The sequence below is a fragment of the Tachyglossus aculeatus genome, chromosome 5 (genome assembly GCF_015852505.1).
Source record: "Tachyglossus aculeatus isolate mTacAcu1 chromosome 5, mTacAcu1.pri, whole genome shotgun sequence".
NCBI lineage: Eukaryota > Metazoa > Chordata > Mammalia > Monotremata > Tachyglossidae > Tachyglossus > Tachyglossus aculeatus.
The window spans coordinates 91,037,280-91,057,162 of record NC_052070.1 but is presented as its reverse complement, the minus strand read 5'-3'; the positions used below and the strand labels follow the sequence as shown (position 1 = coordinate 91,057,162).

Below are 19,883 nucleotides of genomic sequence, written 5' to 3'. Positions count from 1 at the left end.
TAAATCGGCCCATCAGCAGTATTTATTGAGCACCACAAAGCCCTGTTCTAAGCACTTGGGAGAGTACAATGCAATTAGGAGATAGGATTCCCTGCCCCCAAGAGTTTACAAATCAATTCCAGATAGGAGGATCCATATGTGTGTTAGGCTAAGTAGTAGATATGTAAGATAAGCACAGAACTGCTTTGGAAGTTTGTAAATATTTAAGTGCTTAGGTGCTTGGGAAGCAGCATGGTTTAGTGGAAAGATCATGGACCTGGGAGTCAGAAGACTTGGGTTCTAATCCCGGCTCTTTCACTTGTCTGCTGTGTAACTTTGAGCAAGTCACTTAACTTCTCTGTGCGTCAGTTCCCTCATCTGAAAAATGAGGATTCAATACCTGTTCTCCCTCCTGTTTGGACTTTGAGCTCCATGTGGGACCTGATCAAATGTTTTATGGTATTTGTTAAGCTCTTACTATATGCCAAGCACTATTCTAAACTCGGGAAGCTAAATGGTTATCAGTTTAGACACAACTTCTGCCCCACATGGAGCTCAAAGTCTAGGTAGGAGGGACTAGGTTTGAATCCCCATTTTACAGATGAGGAAACTAAGGGTCAGAGAAGTTAAGTGAGTTGTCTAAGGTCACGCAGCAGACAAGTGATGGAGCTGGGATTAGAACGAAGTCCTCTGACTCCCAGGCCTGTGCTCTTTCCACTAGAGCACACCTCTTCTTTGATCTGCCCCAGTGCTTAGTGCTGGACACATAGTAAACACTCAACCAACACCACAGTTATTATTATTTTTAGTATTATTAATGGTGTAAAAGTGCTGAATAGGAAGTGGTGGGGGCATAAATAGAGGAGGTTATAAATGAGTCAGGGAAGACTTCCTGGGGGAGTTGTGATTTCAGAAGTCTTAGAAAATGGAGAAAGCAATGATGTGTTGCAGTTGAAGGGAGAGGAAGTTCCAGTCATCAGGGAAGGCATGAGCAAGAGGTTGGTGACAGAAGAGATAAAGAAGAGACAGAGAAAATGTGTTAGTTTGAAAGAAGTAAAGAGTTTTAGCTGGGGTATGGTGGGAGAAGATAGTGGTTAAGTAGAAGGGAGGCAGTAACATGTTGCATTTCAATTTACAATTATTAAAAATAAGAAGCCAGTATTAAATTTCGATGTGAAGCTCACCATTTTAATTATTATTGTATAGTAACTATCTCGTCTGTAAGCTCCTTGTGGACCCAGATTGTCTTATACCTTCTCTTTTGTATCATGCTCTCCCAAATGCTGAGTTAAGTGCTCAGCATAGAGTAAGTGTTCAATAAATGAATAATGCTATCAAAAACATTGATTGATAGTGTTATCATTGTTTGGGAGGCTTTACAAAAAGATTCCAAAAGCATATTTCCTACACTATTTCTGTTTACATTCTAAATTTGGCAGTGTTGATAGGGACATAGGGAAAAAGAGTTCAACAAATAAAATCTATAGCAGATACTGCCACAAATCAAAGCCATAAAAAGTCTGAAAAGTTCATTCAGTCATATTTATTTTGTGCTTACCACGTGGAAATCACTGTACTCTTAATAAATAAGTTACATCTTTCATTTTTAACGTGAATTGTATTTATGATTTTGGGCCAGAAGAAGGTGATTCAAGCATAGGTTCAAACTTTGTCCACATCTGGACCAAAGCAAGATAACATCAAAAATAATAAAAATGATAATAAAAATTGTGATATTTGTTAAGCACTTATTATGTATCAAGCGGTAGGTTGGATGCAAGATTAATCAGGTTAGGCAGAGTCCCTGTCCCGTACAGGGCTCACAGTCTAAGTAGGAGAGAGAACTGGTATCAAAACCCCATTTTGCAGATTAGGAAAATACTCATTCACTCCCATGGCTTCAACTACCACCTCTATGCAGATGATACTCAAATCTACATCTTCAATCCTGATCTCTCTCCATCTCTGCAGTCTTGCGTTTCCTCCTGCCTTCAAGACATCTCTACTTGGATGTCCTGCCATCACCCCAAACCTAACCTGTCCAAAACAGAAGTCCTTATCTTCCCACTCAGACGCTGTTCTCCCCAAGACTTTCCCCTCTCTGTAGATAGCAACACCATCCTTAATGTTTCACAAGCCCGTAACCTTGATGTTATTCTCGAATGGTCTCTCTCATTCAACCCACATATTCAATCCATCACAACTTCCTACCTTCACAATTAAGCTAAAATCCACCGTCTTTCTATCCAAACTAGCTACCACATTAATACAATCACTCATCCTATCCCGCCTGGATTACTGCATCAGCCTCCTTGCTGACCTCCCAGCCTCCTGTGTTTCCCCACTCCAGTCCATACTTCACTCTGCTGCCCGGTTCGTTTTTCTACAAAAACATTCAGGAAACATTTCCCCAGTCCTCAAAAAACTTCAGTCGTTGCCTATCCATTTTCACATCAAACAAAAACTCCTCATCATTGGCTTTAAAGCACTCATCACCACTCGTACCTTACCTCACTACTGTCCTACTACAACCCAGCCCACACACTTCGCTCCTGTGATGCTAACCTTCTCAGTGTGTCTTGATCTCATCTATCTCACCCAAGGCCTTGCCCAGGTCCTGGCTCAAATCCCTCCTCAAATTAACAATTACCCTCCCACCTCTTCAAATCCTTTTTGAAAGCACATCTCCTCCAAAAGGCCTTCCCTGACTAAGCTCCCCTTTCCTCTTTTCCCATTCCCTTCTGCTTCACACTGACTCGATCCCTTTGTTCATCCCCCCCGCAGCCTCACAGCACTTATATATGTATCAGTTATCTATTTATATTAATGTCTATCTCCCCGCCCCTCTAGACTGTAAGCTCACTGTGGGCAGGGAATGTGAATGTGCCTGTTTATTGTTGTAGTGTACTCTCCCAAGTGCTTAGTACAGTGCTGTGTACAGAGTAAGTGCTCAATAAGTGCAGTTGAAGGAATGAAAGAATGATTTGCCCAAGATCTCACAGCAGAGAAGTGGCAGAGTGGGTTTAGAATCCAGGACCCCTGGCTTGTCTTCTTTCCCTGAGGTCATACTTTTTCAGACCTTCTAAGGAGGTAAACCTCCTTCTCCCCAACCTTTTCCCCCTACCTTCATCCCTAACTTTTTCTTCATCCCTAGTCTCCCTTCCCTCATCTTCTTTTTTTATTCCCTTCCTTTTCCTCCTCTCTTCCTTCCTCTTTCCATACTCATTCATTCATTCAATAGTATTTATTGAGCGCTTACTGTGTGCAGAGCACTGTACTAAGCACTTGGAAAGTACAAGCGTGCAATAAAGAGAGACCGTCCCTGCCCAGCATGGGTTCGCAGTCTAGAAGGGGGGAGTTTGGCATCAAAACAAGTACACAGGTATAAATAGTATCAATATAAACAGAATCATAGACATACAAACATCATTAATATAATACAGATATGCCCAGATATTCATTCATTCAATCCTATTTATTGAGTGCTTACTGTGTGTAGAGCATTGTACTAAGTGCTTGGAAAGTACAATTCAGCAATAAAGAGAGACCATCCCTGCCCACCATGGGTTCATAGTCTAGAAGGGGGGAGACGGGTATCCGAACAAGTTGACAGGCGTCAATTGCATCAATATAAATAAATAGAATTATAGATATATACACATCAATAATATAAACATAATTATGGATGTATATGCACCATTAATATAGACAAAATTATAGATGTATACACATTAATATAAACAGAATTATAGATGTATACACATCATTAATATAAACATAATTATAGATGTATACTCATTAATATAAACAAACAGAATTATAGATATATACACATCATTAATATAAATGAAGAGAATTATAGATATGTCCATCTGTACACAAGTGTTGTGGCAAAGGGAGCAAGGCTCTCTCCTCCTCCTCTGCTCTGCCCTACCCCCTTCTGCTCCCCACAGCACTTGTGTGTATTTATTACTCTATTTTATTAGTACATATTTATTACTCTATTTATTTTATTAATGATATGTATATAGCTATAATTCTATTTATTCTGATGGTATTGACGCCTGTCTACTTGTATCGTTTTGTTGTCTGTCTCCCCCTTCTAGACTGTGAGCCCGCTGTTGGGCGGGGACCGTCTCCATATGTTGCCGACCTTACTTCCCAAGTACTCAGTCCAGTGCTCTGCACACAGCAAGCGTTCAGTAAACACGATTGAATGAATGAATGAATTCATTCCTCTTCCTCCAAGCCCTGTTGAAGTCCCATCCCTCAATGTTCCACCCCTGGACACACCTCCTGTCTTCAAAATTTAGATGTTGGTTTTCCTGCAAAACTATGCCTTGGGCTCAGTATCATTACTCTTGTTTGGGCCATGTAGGGGTCTAACAAGTTTGGCACTGTGGTGTAGTTCTGCATCTTCTTCCTTAAGCAGAAGATTCAATCAGTCTCACAGCATACAAAACCTAAGCAAGACTTCAAAGAGCTTAGAGGGTTTTCCTGTCATATTGAGTAATTATCAATTTCTGAATGCAGAGGGTTTTTAGATGAAATATGTTGGAAAAATCAGCTGACACGGTTAGTTTTGTTTTTGTACTGTATAAGCATTCTGGTGTGCAAAAATTTCCTAAGTGCTGAATTTTCAGTGTACTTTTGTGCCAACTCAAGTAACTATGAGTCAATGAAGAATCAATTTGGGGCTAGTATTCAAGTTTTACCTGTTTAGGATGTTACAGTGTTTTGACAGTTTTAAAGGCAGAAAATTGATCCTGATGATCATTGAACCCTTTAAAATTTTGTCCTCAGAAATAAGGTAGTGCATTTCTACTTGCAAATGTAAGGATATAGACTGTTTATTTTTTTCCTTTCTCTTTTCTACCAACTCTGTTATATTGTTCTCTTCCAAGTGCTTAGTGTAGTGCTCTGCACACTGTAAGTGCTCATTAAATACCATTCATTTTATTTTCCAGGATTCGTTAATGCTAATTTTAGTGATAGAGTATCCTTGAAACAGTTGTGCTTATTGAATTTGGGAAATCGTATAATTGTGTACTATTATTTTTAGTAGTTGTCAAGACAAATACTTTTTTAATTTGGGGGAGTAGTTATGGTCCCTTAATAGTCAAAAATTTGTTTTACTTTGATACTCCCTCAAATATTTCAGCCAGGTTTTCAATTAAAATTTGTCTTTACTTCCTTAAATCCATATAATGTGCAAACCTATTTTAAAACTGATGAGTGAAACATTTGTTTAAGCCAATCTAGCCAGTTACTAAGGAAAATTAAGCAATATCGGGGTCAACATGGAAATGGGGTAATTTTTGAAAGGATGAAGCCATTTCTAGCTGAATCAAAGCAGGGCATAAATCTCATATGTGAGCTCATTGTGGGCATGGAATGTGTCTTGTCAGAAGGTCATGAGTTCTAATACCACCTCCTCCACTTGTCTGCTATGTGACTTTTGGCAAGTCACTTAACTTCTCTGTGCTTCTTACCTCATCTGTAAAATGGGGATTAAGACTGTGAGCCCTACGTGGGACAAACTGAGTACCTTGTATATACCCCATCGCTTAGAACAGTGCTTGACACAGGAAAACCACTAAACAAATGCCATCATTATTATTATTATATTATATTCTCCCAAGTGCTTAGTAGAGTGATTTGCATACAGTAAGTGCTGAATAAATACAATTGAGTGAATTGAATGAACCCTACAAACAATTGTGGAGAGGGGCTCATGTAGAAAAGGGATACTAGTCCCACAGCACTAATCCAGTTCCAGAGTCAACTTTTCAGATATGACATCGGTATGCCATGTGATCGACTGACTGAATGCAGACATTTCTAACTTTTCTACCTGGACCAAACTGATGGGCAAACTCCAGTTGGTAGTAACTATCCCATGAGCCATATGCAGCTCCTCTTCACTTAATATTAATAATAATAATGATGGCATTTATTAAGTGCTTACTATGTGCAAAGCACTGTTCTAAGCGCTGGGGAGGTTACAAGGTGACTAGGTTGCCCCAAGGAGGGGCTCACAGTCTTAATCCCCATTTTACAGATGAGGTAACTGAGGCCCAGAGAAGTTAAGTGACTTGCCCAAAGTCACACAGCTGACAATTGGCAGAGCCAGAATTTGAACCCATGGCCTCTGACTTCAAAGCCCGTGCTCTTTCCACTGACCCACACTGCTTCTCTTGCTGCTTCTGCTTCACTTGTTGGGTGTCATCCCGGGAAAATCTACCTAACATGTGAGCCTGTTGTTGGGTAGGGACTGTCTTGTACTTCCCAAGCACTTAGTACAGTACTCTGCACACAGTAAGTGCTCAATAAATGTAATTGAATGAAATTACTTTGTGGCTCACATTTCACCATGGCAGTGGGTGACATGTACTGCTGCTCTGGTCCTTTCGGCACTGGGGAAGCAATGTGGCCTCACGGAAAGATCATGGGCCTGGGAGTCAGTGGATTTGGGTTCTAATCCTGCGTCTGCCACTTCCCTGCTGTCTGACCTTGCGGAAGTCACTTACTTCTCTGTGCCTCACTCTCCTCAAATGCAAAATGAGGATTCAGTACCTGTTCTCCCACCTACTTAGACTGTGAGTATCATGCGAGACAAGAGACTGTGTCTGACCTGAATGATTTGTAGCGACTACAGTGCTAAGCGCTTAGTACAGTGCTCTGCACACAGTAAGCGCTCAATAAATACGATTGATGACTAGAACAGTGCTTGACACATAGTAAGCGCTTATCAAATACCATTTGGGGGAGGGGCATGGTGCCCAACCCTACCTCCAACCCATGTCCTGGCTGTTTCTTGTTCACTGTTCTAGTTTTCTTATATATATATTTTTTTGATCTGCAGGTCTTGGCCATATTCTGTTTTCAGTTTGTAATCTTTCAGTTCATGAGCTGTTCCTGAGCTTTCCCTATCTATTCACTGAGATCAGAGAAGAACCCCTGTATTCCACCTGTAAGAATCAATCCCTGACCCATTGGAATCCCTGTCCAATCAATCTCTTGGGAAAGAAAAGGACCCTAGTTGTTCATGGATACATAAATCAATAAGGGCTCCTTCCTGAATCCCTGATATACATAAGTGGAAAGGAATCCCAAGCAACAGAGTGGAGTTTTTGTTTTTATCAGGGACACTCTCTGGTCGTGAGGATTGGAGAAGATTCTTAATTAGAGACCATCTCCATCTGATCAGAGTCCATATATAGGTTAAATATAGCCCACGTCTCCTGAATAGGGAGGGAGATGGACAGCTGCGTTGAATGTGAAGAGTTGCCAGCCCTTGGGGATCATAACTATGAATCAATCAAGTGGTATTTATTGAGCACTTACTGTGTGAATCTGACTCATGGCCCATTCAGAAGGCTCAACATTATCATCATCATCAGTATCATGTGAGGACACAGTCTGTCAAACAACTTGATATAAAATCTAAGTTGGCCTCAAACAAATAGCTCTTAGCCTATCCATATAAATTAGGGATAAATTACTGTTATGTCATTATTATTATTAATAGAAGAGCCAGTTGAAAACCCTCCTTCTGTTTGGTTGAAGCAAGAAAATTTATGCCAGTAAGAAATATAAGTTCTGTATTTCCTTTTTCAAACAAGAGTTAGTTTGTCCCTTATAACCATAAATCCTAGCAGGGTCAAAAATATCTAACCCTAAGCCTAAAAGCCATAGCATTGGTAGGAAGCTGTTACATCATGACATGTTTTGTCATACTCAGTGGAACATAATTTTTCAAAATGACATTTCACTTCACTACATAATCACTCCTTTTTGATAGGATTAGCAAAAGTTTCAGGATAAGGATATGTTTCTTCAGAGGTTAAAATGTTTTTACCCAGCCTACTCTCCCTGAGTCAATATTTACAAAGCACCTGGAAAGATTTAAATAATATGTATTTGCTTTTTTACTTTGATTTCAACTCTTGATTTTATTGCATCTTAATTGCATTTTCTGATTTTATATCACCAACTTGCTTTTCCAGATTTGGGTCGATCTCGAGAATTGCAGTATGTTTATGTGGATAACAACATTCACCTGAAAGGCCTACCTTCTTACTTATATAATAAAGTCATTGGTTGCAGTGGGTAAGATGAAATTGATAATTCATGTTCTTAACACATACCTCTCTATATTTAAGTAGGTAATTTCCCATTCTATTTTAATATCTTCTATTAAAACTAATCTTACCTTGAAGTAGATTATTGAGATTTTTAATTCTGTGTCATTTGTACATTACACTGAATCTTTAATACAATTTACTACATACTAAGCTGTTCTGATAGGCTTGCCAGAATCTGCCAGATTTGGGGAACCAATACCCACGTCTAGGTCATAGTACCACCTCCTATTATTTCCCCAAATTATGATTTGGATTATCAGAAGTTTTAAATTATCCATATTACCCCTAGATGCTAATACCATGGATAATAGAGTTGGTTGCATTTTAAAACCATTGCAGTGTGTGTTTGGTTTTTGTGTACTTTTTTAATGGCATTTGCTAAGCGTTTTAAAACCATTACAGTGTGTGATTGATTTTTGTATACTTTTTGTGGTATTTGTTAAGCATTTATTATGTGCCAGGCACTATAACTAAGCAATGGGGTAAAGACAAGCTAATCAGATTGGACACAGTCCATGTCCTCCCTGGGGCTCACAGTCTTAAACCCCATTGTTTAGATGAGTTAACGGAGGTACAGAGAAGTGAAGTGATGTGCCCAAAATCACACAGCAGATAAGCAGTGGATTCAGGATTAAAATCCAAGTCCTTCTGTCTCCCAGGCCCGTGCTCTATCCACTTAGGTCACACTGGTTCTCAGCAGGGTATTAATTACTGTATCATCAATATATGCAAATATAGTATATTGTGTTATATAATTACTATATATTGATAATATATAAAGACATGTCTATATATCATGATTTTATTATGCTTAAATACTTATTAAGAAGGCACTGCAATCTGAATAAAATGTTTGTTTTGCTACTGTTGTATTTTCACACACACTTATATATAACACATTATTCTCAGGCACTCAATACCATTTCTACCACTACAAATTCTATCAGTAATACAGTCTGGTCTTTAACTTCTCTTGTGTTTTCCTTTCTAAGAAATTTCTTAAAAAGAGACCATTCAGATGGCTATTCTTTCTTAAGGATAAGAATATTCAAATTTATGCAATATCATGATTGCATCACAACAAAGGTCCATCCAGCACTCTTGCTCCTACAGTGACTACAGGAAGTTTGGAAGTAACATATTGTGTTTTTTCTTTCCTAAATATCCACCTTAATGATGAATTGTAGCTTTGCCACTGGTCTGCTGTGTGACTTTGGGCAAGTCACTTCACTTCTCTGTAGAGAATCAGCGTGGCTCAGTGGAGAGAGCCCGGGCTTGGGAGTCAGAGGTCACAGGTTCTAATCCCGGCTCCACCACTTGTCTGCTGTGTGACTTTGGGCAAGTCACTTAACTTTTCTGGGCCTCAGTTACCCATCTGTAAAATGGGGATTAAGAATTTGAGTCCCACGTAGGACAACCTGATCACCTTGTATCTGTCCCAGCACTTAGAACAGTGCTTTGCACATAGTAAGTGCTTAACAAATGCCATTATTATTATTATTCTCTGTGCCTCAGTTCCCTCATCTGTAAAATAGAGATTAAGACTGTGATTCCCACGTGGGACAGGGACTGTGTCCAACCCGATTTGCTTTATCCACCCCAGAGCTTAGTTCAGTGCCTGGCACATAGTAAGCGCTTAACAAATTCCACAATTATTTTTCTTATTATGAAGGATATGCTATTTTTCATCCCTAAATTTTTCCCTTGACATCTTGAACTTTTCCTTTGATAATCCACTCTCAAGTACTCGCTATAAATTTATCAATACCCCCCCCGCCCCCCGGGCTCTTTCTGGACTCCCCCACCCCCAGCTCTTTCCTCACCCTCGGCTTCAAGGCTCTCCATCACCTCGCCCCCTTCTACCTCACCTCCCTTCTCTCCTACAGCTCAGCCCGCACCCTCCGCTCCTCTGCTGCTAATCTCCTCACCGTGCCTCGTTCTCGCCTGTCCCGCTGTCGACCCCCGGCCCACGTCATCCCCCTGGCCTGGAATGCCCTCCCTCTGCCCATCCGCCAAACTAGCTCTCTTCCTCCCTTCAAGGCCCTACTGAGAGCTCACCTCCTCCAGGAGGCCTTCCCAGACTGAGCCCCCTCCTTCCTCTCCATCCCCCCGTCATACCTCCTTCCCTTCCCCACAGCATCTGTATATATGTATATATGTTTGTACATATTTATTACTCTATTTATTTATTTATTTTACTTGTACATATCTATTCTATTTATTTGTTAATATGTTTGGTTTTGTTCTCTGTCTCCCCCTTCTAGACTGTGAGCCCACTGTTAGGTAGGGACTGTCTCTATATGTTGCCAACTTGTACTTCCCAAGTGCTTAGTACAGTGCTCTGCACACAGTAAGCGCTCAATAAATACGATTGATTGATTGATTGATAAATTTATCAATACATCACTTAAACCTGGTAATATTTTCAGGCTCTATAACTTCCTATAGTAATGAGTTCCATATGCCCACTGTGTGAAGATGTATTTTCTGTAATTTTTTTGAAGCTGACATCTTTAAAGTTTAAAATGCATTCTTCTTCATCCTAGGGTTGAGGGATTTTGGTCAACTACAATTTTGTCTGTGTGCCCTAGTTCACCCTCTTCATAACTTTGGAGATGTCAGTCGTATCCTCTCTTGTCTCCATCTCTCTGAATCTGAGAGTCATAATCTTTTCCATCTGTCCTTATGTGGGAGTTTCTCCATCCCCCCCATTCTTGACTGGCCTTCTCTGAATAATCCCAAACTTTATTATCTCCTTTATAAAACATGGCAACCAGAAGTAAACCCAGTATTTCAGGTGGAATATACTGTAGTTTTACATAATGGCAAAACAGTGTCTTTCGTTTTCTATCCCTTGCCTATTAGGATGGGCATTTTCTGTTGATTTTTTTAGTTACTGCTGGTTACTGGACCAATTATTGTAAAGAGCAGTTAGCAAGGAATTTGAGAGCGCTTAATTTACTTGTCTAAAGCCATAGATATGTAGTTATAATTTGGATTAATGAGAATAAATGCTTTGACATTTGAGAGAAGAGATTAGGATAGTCTGACAAATAACTCCTTCAAAACTACTTCAGTCGACGTCTAAAAACTGCACCTTGCAAACTTCAGAAATTGAAAATGGCCTAATTAAAAACCTAATCAATTTCTAAAAGTCATGAAGGGCTTGAAAGAAAGCAATACTTTACATTTTAAAAGGTTTTTTTTTTTTTCAGGAGTCCTTAGAATTTGAATGATTTTGTCTTAGTGGTGTTATTTTTGATAATACTAATAATAATGGTATTTATTAAGCACTTACTATGTGCCAAACACTATTCTAAGCACTGGGGTAGATACAAGGTAATCAGGTTGTCCCATGTGGAGCTCACAGTCTTAATCCCCATTTTGCAGATGAGGTAACTGAGACACAGAGAAGTTAAATGGCTTGCCCAAGGTCACACAGAAGACAAGCGGCAGAGCTGGGATTAGAACCCATATCCTCTGATTCCCAAGCCCACACTCTTTCCACAAGCCACGCTGCTTCTCTTTCGATCATTTGTCATTTAAAATTGTTGGTTCTGGGTTGACTAGCCACTATGTTAGACAAGTACATAATTTTAAAAGCATGCCAGTAATGTTCACATAGAGCTGAAAGGCAGTTTGGCCTGCCAGTAGTGGTAGTGGCAGTGTCATCTGATGGAAACGGTAAGATTCTAGCAGTCAAAGGACCTGCTTTCTAGCCCCAGCTGTGCCACTGATCTGATATAGGAGACCTTGAGCGAGTGACTTAGCCACTTTGTCAGTTGCCTCATCCTTACAATGGGGAGAATAATGCCTGCTTCTCCCTGCTTCGGAGGGCTATTGTAAGAACAAAGTTAGATTAATAGTACTGAAGTGATTTAGAAAAGTTGAAGTGTTGCTACCTAGTCCCAACTTCTGCTTTAAATGGTAGGCTGACTAAAACCTGAATTTGGAATATTTATTGAGCATTTACTGTTTGCAGAATCCTGTCCTAAGCACTTGGGAGAGGTGATAGGCATCATCCCTTCTCCCCTCCCTAACTTCCATCTTCAACCGCTCACTCTCCACTGGTTCCTTCCCCTCTGCCTTCAAACATGCCCATGTCTCTCCCATCCTAAAAAAACCCTCTCGTCCCCACCTCACCTTCTAGTTATCATCCCATATCCCTCCTACCATTCCTTTCCAAACTCCTTGAACGAGTTGTCTACACTCGCTGCCTAGAATTCCTCAACAACAACTCTCCCCTCGACGCCCTCCAGTCTGGCTTCCGTCCCCTACATTCCACGGAAACTGCCCTCTCAAAGGTCACCAATGACCTCCTGCTTGCCAAATCCAACGGCTCCTACTCTGTCCTAATCCTCCTCGACCTCTCAGCTGCCTTTGACACTGTGGACCACCCCCTTCTTCTCAACACGCTATCTGACCTTGGCTTCACAGACTCCGTCCTCTCCTGGTTCTCCTCTTACCTCTCCGGTCCTTCTTTCTCAGTCTCTTTTGCAGGCTCCTCCTCCCCCTCCCATTCTCTCACTGTGGGGGTTCCCCAAGGTTCAGTGCTTGGTCCCCTTCTGTTCTCGATCTACACACACTCCCTTGGTGACCTCATTCGTTCCCACGGCTTCAACTATCATCTCTATGCTGATGACACCCAGATCTACATCTCTGCCCCTGCTCTCTCCCCCTCTCTCCAGGCTCGCATCTCCTCCTGCCTTCAGGACATCTCCATTTGGATGTCTGCCCGCCACCTAAAGCTCAACATGTCGAAGACTGAACTCCTTGTCTTCCCTCCCAAAACTTGCCCTCTCCCTGACTTTCCCATCTCTGTTGACGGCACTACCATCCTTCCCGTCTCACAAGCCCGCAACCTTGGTGTCATCCTCGACTCCGCTCTCTCATTCACCCCTCACATCCAAGCCGTGACCAAAACCTGCCGGTCTCAGCTCCACAACATTGCCAAGATCCGCCCTTTCCTCTCCATCCCAGCCGCTACCCTGCTCATTCAAGCTCTCATCCTATCCCGTCTGGACTACTGCATCAGCCTTCTCTCGGATCTCCCATCCTCGTGTCTCTCTCCACTTCAATCCATACTTCATGCTGCTGCCCGGATTATCTTTGTCCAGAAACGCTCTGGGCATATCACTCCCCTCCTCAAAAATCTCCAGTGGCTACCAATCAATCTGCGCATCAGGCAGAAACTCCTCACCCTGGGCTTCAAGGCTCTCCATCACCTCGCCCCCTCCTACCTCACCTCCCTTCTCTCCTTCTACAGCCCAGTCCGCACCCTCCGCTCCTCCACCGCTGATCTCCTCACTGTACCTCGCTCTCGCCTGTCCCACCATCGACCCCCGGCCCACGTCATCCCCCGGGCCTAGAATGCCCTCCCTCTGCCCATCCGCCAAGCTAGCTCTCTTCCTCCCTTCAAGGCCCTGCTGAGAGCTCACCTCCTTCAGGAGGCCTTCCCAAACTGAGCCTCTTCCTTCCTCTCCCCCTCGTCCCCCTCTCCATCCCTCCATCTTACCTCCTTCCCTTCCCCACAGCACCTGTATATATGTATATATGTTTGTACATATTTTTTACTCTATTTATTTATTTTATTTGTACATATCTATTCTATTTTATTTTGTTAGTATGTTTGGTTTCGTTCTCAGTCTCCCCCTTTTAGACTGTGAGCCCACTGTTGGGTAGGGACTGTCTCTATATGTTACCAATTTGTACTTCCCAAGCACTTAGTACAGTGCTCTGCACATAGTAAGCGCTCAATAAATACGATTGATGATGATGATGATCTCTGCCCACAAGGATCTTACAGTGTAAATAGGGAGACAGACATTAAAATAAAATACAGCTATAGAAGAACATATAGGGATATGTCCCCAAGTGCTATGGCGCTGGTGGTGGGGTGAATCCGTAGTCCTTAGGAGGTACAGATCCAAGTGCATATGAGCATTAGAGTTTAGCCTGTGAAGGCTTCTTGGAGAACATTGTTTTTTAAGTAGGGCTTTGAAGGTGGGTGAGCAGTGGTCTGTCGGTTATGAAAGTAAGCTCTTAGTACAGTGCTCTGCATACAGTAAGCGCTCAGTAAATATGATTGAATGAAAGGGGAGGGAGTTCCAGGCCAGAGGAAGGACGGGGGCAAAGGGGTTGGCAGTGAGACAGACAACATTAAGGTACAGCAAATAGATTGGCATTAAAGGAGTGAAATATTCATTCATTCAGTCGTATTTATTGAGCGCTTACTGTGTGCAGAGCACTGTACTAAGCGCTTGGGAAGTACAAGTTGGCAACATATACAGAGACGGTCCCTACCCAACAACGGGCTCACAGTCTAGAAGGAGGAGACGGACCACAAAACAAAACATGTCAGAACAAAAAATCGTCAGAACAAATAAAATTAAAGCTATATGCACATACTTAACAAAATAAATAGAATAGTAAATATGTACAATTAAAATAAATAGAGTAATAAGTCAGTACAAATATATACAAGTGCTGTGGGGAGGGGAAGGAGGTAGGGCGGGGGGGGGTGGCGAGGGGGAGAGGAAAAAGGGGGCTCAGTCTGGGAAGGCCTCCTGGAGGAAGTGAGCTCTCCATAGGGCTCTGAAGGGAGGAAGAGAGCTAGCTTGGCAGATGTGCGGAGGGAGGGCATTCCAGGCCAGGGAATGCAGGTGAAGTTGTAGTAGGAAATCAGAAAAGTGAGGTAGGAGGGGGAGAGTTAACTGAGTGCCTTAAAACCAAGTGTCTATTGGATGTGAAGATGGATGGGCAGCCATTGATAGGAACTGTCTCCAACGAGAAGCAGAGTGGCCTAGGGCTGAGTGCATAGAGCACAGGCCTGGAGGTTAGAAAGACCTGGGTTCTTATACCGGTTCTGCAACTTGTCTTCTGTGTGACCCTGGGCAAGTCATTTCACTTATCTTTGCCTCAGTTACCTCATCTGTAAAATGGGGATTAAGACTGTGAGCCCCATTTGGGACAGGGACTATGTCCAACCTGATTAGCTTCTGTCTACCCCAGGGCTTAGTACAGTGCCTGGCACATAGTAATCGCTTACCAAATGTCCTAAAAAAAATGGAAGCTTTTGAGGAGTGGGTGTGGGGGAGACTGAATATTTTTTCAGAAAATTGATCTGGACAGTGAAGTATCAATTGGAGAGGGGAGAGACAGTAGGCAGGGAGGTCACTTCTTTCCTTTGCATTATTTTTAGAAAATTTCCAGGAATGAAGAGTCCACATATTTCCTCCAACTGTTAAAAAGTTGTTCCAAAAGTCCAACAGAATTGCTTTCATTTCCTCTTGTTTGGTCCTGTAGGAACAAGGCAAACAGCTGGTCTATGTCATTATAAAAACCCTTCATATGCTTTTAGACTGCTAATTCCCCCCTTAGACTTATTGTTCAAGCTTATAGCCCCAATTTCTATGACATTTTCTCAAGACTAAATTTAATTTTAATTTTAATGATTCTCATTCTTCTCTGGCCCCTTCTAATTTTGCCAATCATTTAGAATGTTTGATGGCCAAAAACAGGAGGAAGGTTTTTTTAAAAAAACCTTCATCATCCACCTATCAGTATTTCTAATAGTCATTTCAACTTTTTTAATACAGTACAGGAGTGATCCAGTGGAGATATATCTTAGGGTTCATTCTCCCACATACTTTATGTTATAAATTAAGGTCCATTCCTAAACCTTTGGGATTATATATAGTTTTTTTACTAGCTGCATTCAGTATTGTTAAACATCATTAAACACTTAGTTAATTCTTGTTAAAGTAATGTAAGGTATGATATCACAGCATTAATTAAGAAACTGTATTACAGGACACTGCAGAAGTTTGTTCTGCTGACTGGTAGGGTTTTTTAACTTTGTGAAGAATTTGTTCAACTTGGGTTGAACAGCAGCTTAAAGTATTTAAGAGCTGGATGTCATTTGAAAGATGAGAAGCAGGTGGCCTAGTGGATATAGCACAGACAAAGGTGTCAGAAGGACCTGAGTTCTAATCCCAGCTTCCTGACTTGTCTGCTATCTGACCTTGGGCAGGATACTTCAGTCCTCCATGCCTCAATTACCTCACCTGTATAATGGGTATTAAAACTGTGAGCCCCATGTGAGATATAGATTGTATCCTACCTGATGGATTGTCTCTCTTTTTACTGTATTGTACTTTCCAAGCACTTAGTACAGTGCTCTGCACACAGTAAGCACTCAATAAATATGATTGAATGAATGAATTAGCTTGTATCTACTCCAATGCTTAGTACAGTGCTTGGCGCATAGTAAGTGCTTAACAAATAACATAAAAAAGATGACCTTCCTGATGTGAGATTGTTTCCAGGGGAGTGAGTGTCACACTGAGAAGGTCGTTTACAACTTTGGCCATGACAGCAAAACCTAGAGGAAAGGACTTGGGACTGAAAGTCACTTGGATTGTAGTCCATTTCTGTCATTGGCCTTTCGAATGACCTTGGACAAGTTACTTACATTACTATGTCCCTATTTCCTAAACTGTAAAATGGGAATCAGGTAGATGGTAGCACTTTATGGGATAGTAACTGTCTCCAATCTGATGTTCTTATACTTACCTCAGCGTTAGCTCCTACCATTGGGAAGCAGTATGGCTAGAACACGGGCCTGGGAGTCAGGAGGTCATGGTTTCTAATCCTGGCTCTGCCACAAGTCTGCTGGGTGACCTTGGGCAAGTCATTTAACTTCTCTGTACCTCAGTTAACTCATCTGTAAAAAATGGGGATTGAGAATGTGAGTCCAATGTGGGACAGGGACTGTGTCCAACCTGATTAACTTGTACTCCCCCAATGCTTATAATAGTGCTTGGTACATAGTAAGCACTTAACAAGTACCATAATTACTTTTACTATTACCATTAAATACCATTTTTATTGGTATACACTTTCTGGTCCCTTGTCATTCAAGTCAGCATTGAATAAATTCCAGGGCTCAACTTCTTGTAGGCAAGGAGCATGTCGACTAACTCTGTTATGTGGTACTCTCCTTAGTGTTTAGTATAGTGCTTGGTACACAGTAGGCACTCATTAAGTATGACTAAGAGAAGAAGAAACATAAAGGGCATGTACTTGAGTTATCTTTTCAGTGGTGGTCATGGTTTGTTTTTAGCCATCCACTCTCTCTAGCCCAGTCCTCCTGTTGCCCAGCCACTCAAATGACAAAATAACTGGTAGGAAAAATGGGTGCAGGCTGTGTTCACAGAACAAAATATCTCTGAGAATTCAGCAGCAGCAGACACCTCGGTGCTCTCACGTATTTCGTAAATTCTCCTCACGTATGATACTGAGAATGGTTTGGTAATTTTCAGTGGAATCGTTTCTTCTTCCTTGAAAAAGCAAGAAATAAAACTCTCAACAAAAAAATGACAGGGCCAAAAAAATATGCAGTTGTCCTGAACACCTCTTCATCTACAAACTTCTCTAAGCATACATCGCTCGGGGCCCCACAGTTTATTTCACATGCAGGAGGCCTGGATTCTGTTCCTGGCTCTGCCACTTGCCTGCTGTATGACCTGGGGCAAGTCATTTTACTTCTCTGTGCCTCAGTTTTCTCAGCTGTAAAATGGATATTCAATATCTGTTTTCCTACTTAGGCCGTGAGCCCCAAGTGGGACAGGGACGGTGTCCAACATGATTACCTTGTATCTATCCCAGTGCTTAGGACAGTGATGATGATGATGGTATTTGTTAAGTGCTTACTATGTGCAAAGCACTGTTCTAAGCACTGGGGAGATACAAGGTGATCAGGTTGTCCCATGTGGGGCTCACAGTCTTAATCCCCATTTTACAGATGAGGGAACTGAGGCCCAGAGAAGTGAAGTGACTTGACCAAAGTCACACAGCTGACAACGGGCCGAGCCGGGATTTGAACCCATGACCTCTGACTCCAAAGCCCATGCTCTTTCCACTGAGCCACATGGTAATCACTTAAGAAATGCCTTAATAATAACAATAATAATTTACCCAAGTGCTTAGTACAGTACCTGGCACATAGTAAATGCTTAGCAAAGACCACAATTATTTTTAATTATTACATAGACTTGATTGTCAGGATTCCTGGGTTCTAATTCCTGCAGCAGCCTATTTATTGAGCACCTACTGTGTGCAGACCACTGTACTAAGCACTTGGGAGAGTACAATATAACAGTAGCACATTCCCTGCCCATGACAAGTTGGCAGCCTAGAGAGGGAAGCAGACATTTATATAAAGAAATAAATTATTGATCTTTACATAAGTGCTGCAGGACTGAGGGTGGGGGGAATAAAGCTAACTGGGTGATGCAGACAGGCTTGGGAAAAGAGGATATGAGGATCTAGTTGAGAAAGGTCTCTTGAATGACACGTGCTTTTAATAAGGTTTTGAAGGTTGGGAGAGTGATTCTGTCAGATATGAAGTGGGGCAGGGCATTCCAGACCAGAGACAGGACTTGGTGAGAGGTCAACAGTGAGACAGATGAGATCGAGGCAAACTGAGTAGTTTGGCATCAGAGGAGTGAAGTTTGTGGGCTGGGTTGTAGGAACTTAGAAAGGTAAGGTAGGAGGGGGCAAGGTGATTGAGTGCTTTAAAGCCAATGATAAAAAGTTTCTTTTTGATGCAGCGGTAGATGTGCAACCACTGAAAGTTCTTGAGAAATGGGGAAAGATGGGTTGAATGGTATTATAGAAGAATGATCCAGGCAGCGGAGTTAAGTGGAGAGAAACAGGAGGCAGGAGGTCAACAAAGAGGCTGATGCAATAATCAAATCAGGATGGAATAAGTGCTTGAATCGGCGTGTTAGTAGTTCACCTTCACTCCCTCAATAACATCATCTGTAAAGAACCACAGTGGACCAGATCCTTCTGAGAGAGGAAGCTGTCCCACGAATGTAAATTCAGTGACGTAGCCAGGGGGCAGAGATGGCATCAACCCGGGGCAAGATCAGAAGAGTGGGCAGTGGTCTCCTTGCCAAGCCATCACCACCTGTTATCACATCGTGCCTTGATCCATTGCCGGATCCATCCCCACAGTTTAGGGTGAGTCAGGAAAGCAGGGCTTCATGCCAACGAGTGGGAAGCAGAAATGCACAGCTGCCTTAGGAGCCATTAAGGTTAGAATTAACAGCAGAAGGCAGCATTGAACTCCCATATTACACAGTACAGGGATAGAAAAGCCACTGGGAATAGAGGAGGGAGAAGAAGGAGTGGGAAAGGGAAATAGCTGAGCTCCAGCAATTGGCTGCATCATTGGAGGCAAAGCTTAACGTACGCTGGTGTGAAGTGTTGGTGTAGGACATTTTCCCAGGTGGCACAATTGTGGAGTGTTAGTAACCTGAGGTGCACTCGTACTACATTGCTGACTCAAATCCAGGTCCTTTTCGGCTGTTCTTGTGTCACTCGTCCTCCATCCCGACATCTGTTTGTTTTTCTCCCTAAGTGTCTAACCTTGGGATTTTTCTGGCTGAATTTCATGCTATTTTTATAGAGTACTTTTTCTCGTTTATTAAGACACTTTGAATTCATTTTCATTTTCCAAAGTTTTAACAGGCCTACCCAATTAGTGTGGCTGAAGATATTCTCAGGTCTTTAGTTAATTGATAAAGATAATGGGAAGAACTAGTCCTGGGACCCATGAGCCTTAATTAAATTATTAATTATAGGTGTTTTCAAGTATTTATGTGTCAAGGACTGTTCTAAGTGCTGGGATAGATACAAGGTTATCAGTTTGTTTACGGGCCCAGTCCCACATGGGCTTATAGTTTAAAA

At 41.8% G+C, this 19,883-nt stretch overlaps 1 protein-coding gene across 4 annotated transcripts in view; it reads left to right on the top strand.

Annotated features, from left to right (window-relative positions):
* LRRC28 (leucine rich repeat containing 28) overlaps positions 1–19,883 on the top strand; it is a 113,125-nt gene that overhangs the window by 67,027 nt on the left and 26,215 nt on the right. For all 4 annotated transcript variants that reach the window (XM_038746302.1, XM_038746303.1, XM_038746305.1 and 1 more), the window contains one exon: positions 7,989–8,091. In XM_038746302.1, coding sequence (XP_038602230.1) covers positions 7,989–8,091 — 103 coding nt within the window. The remainder of the gene's footprint in view (positions 1–7,988; positions 8,092–19,883) is intronic.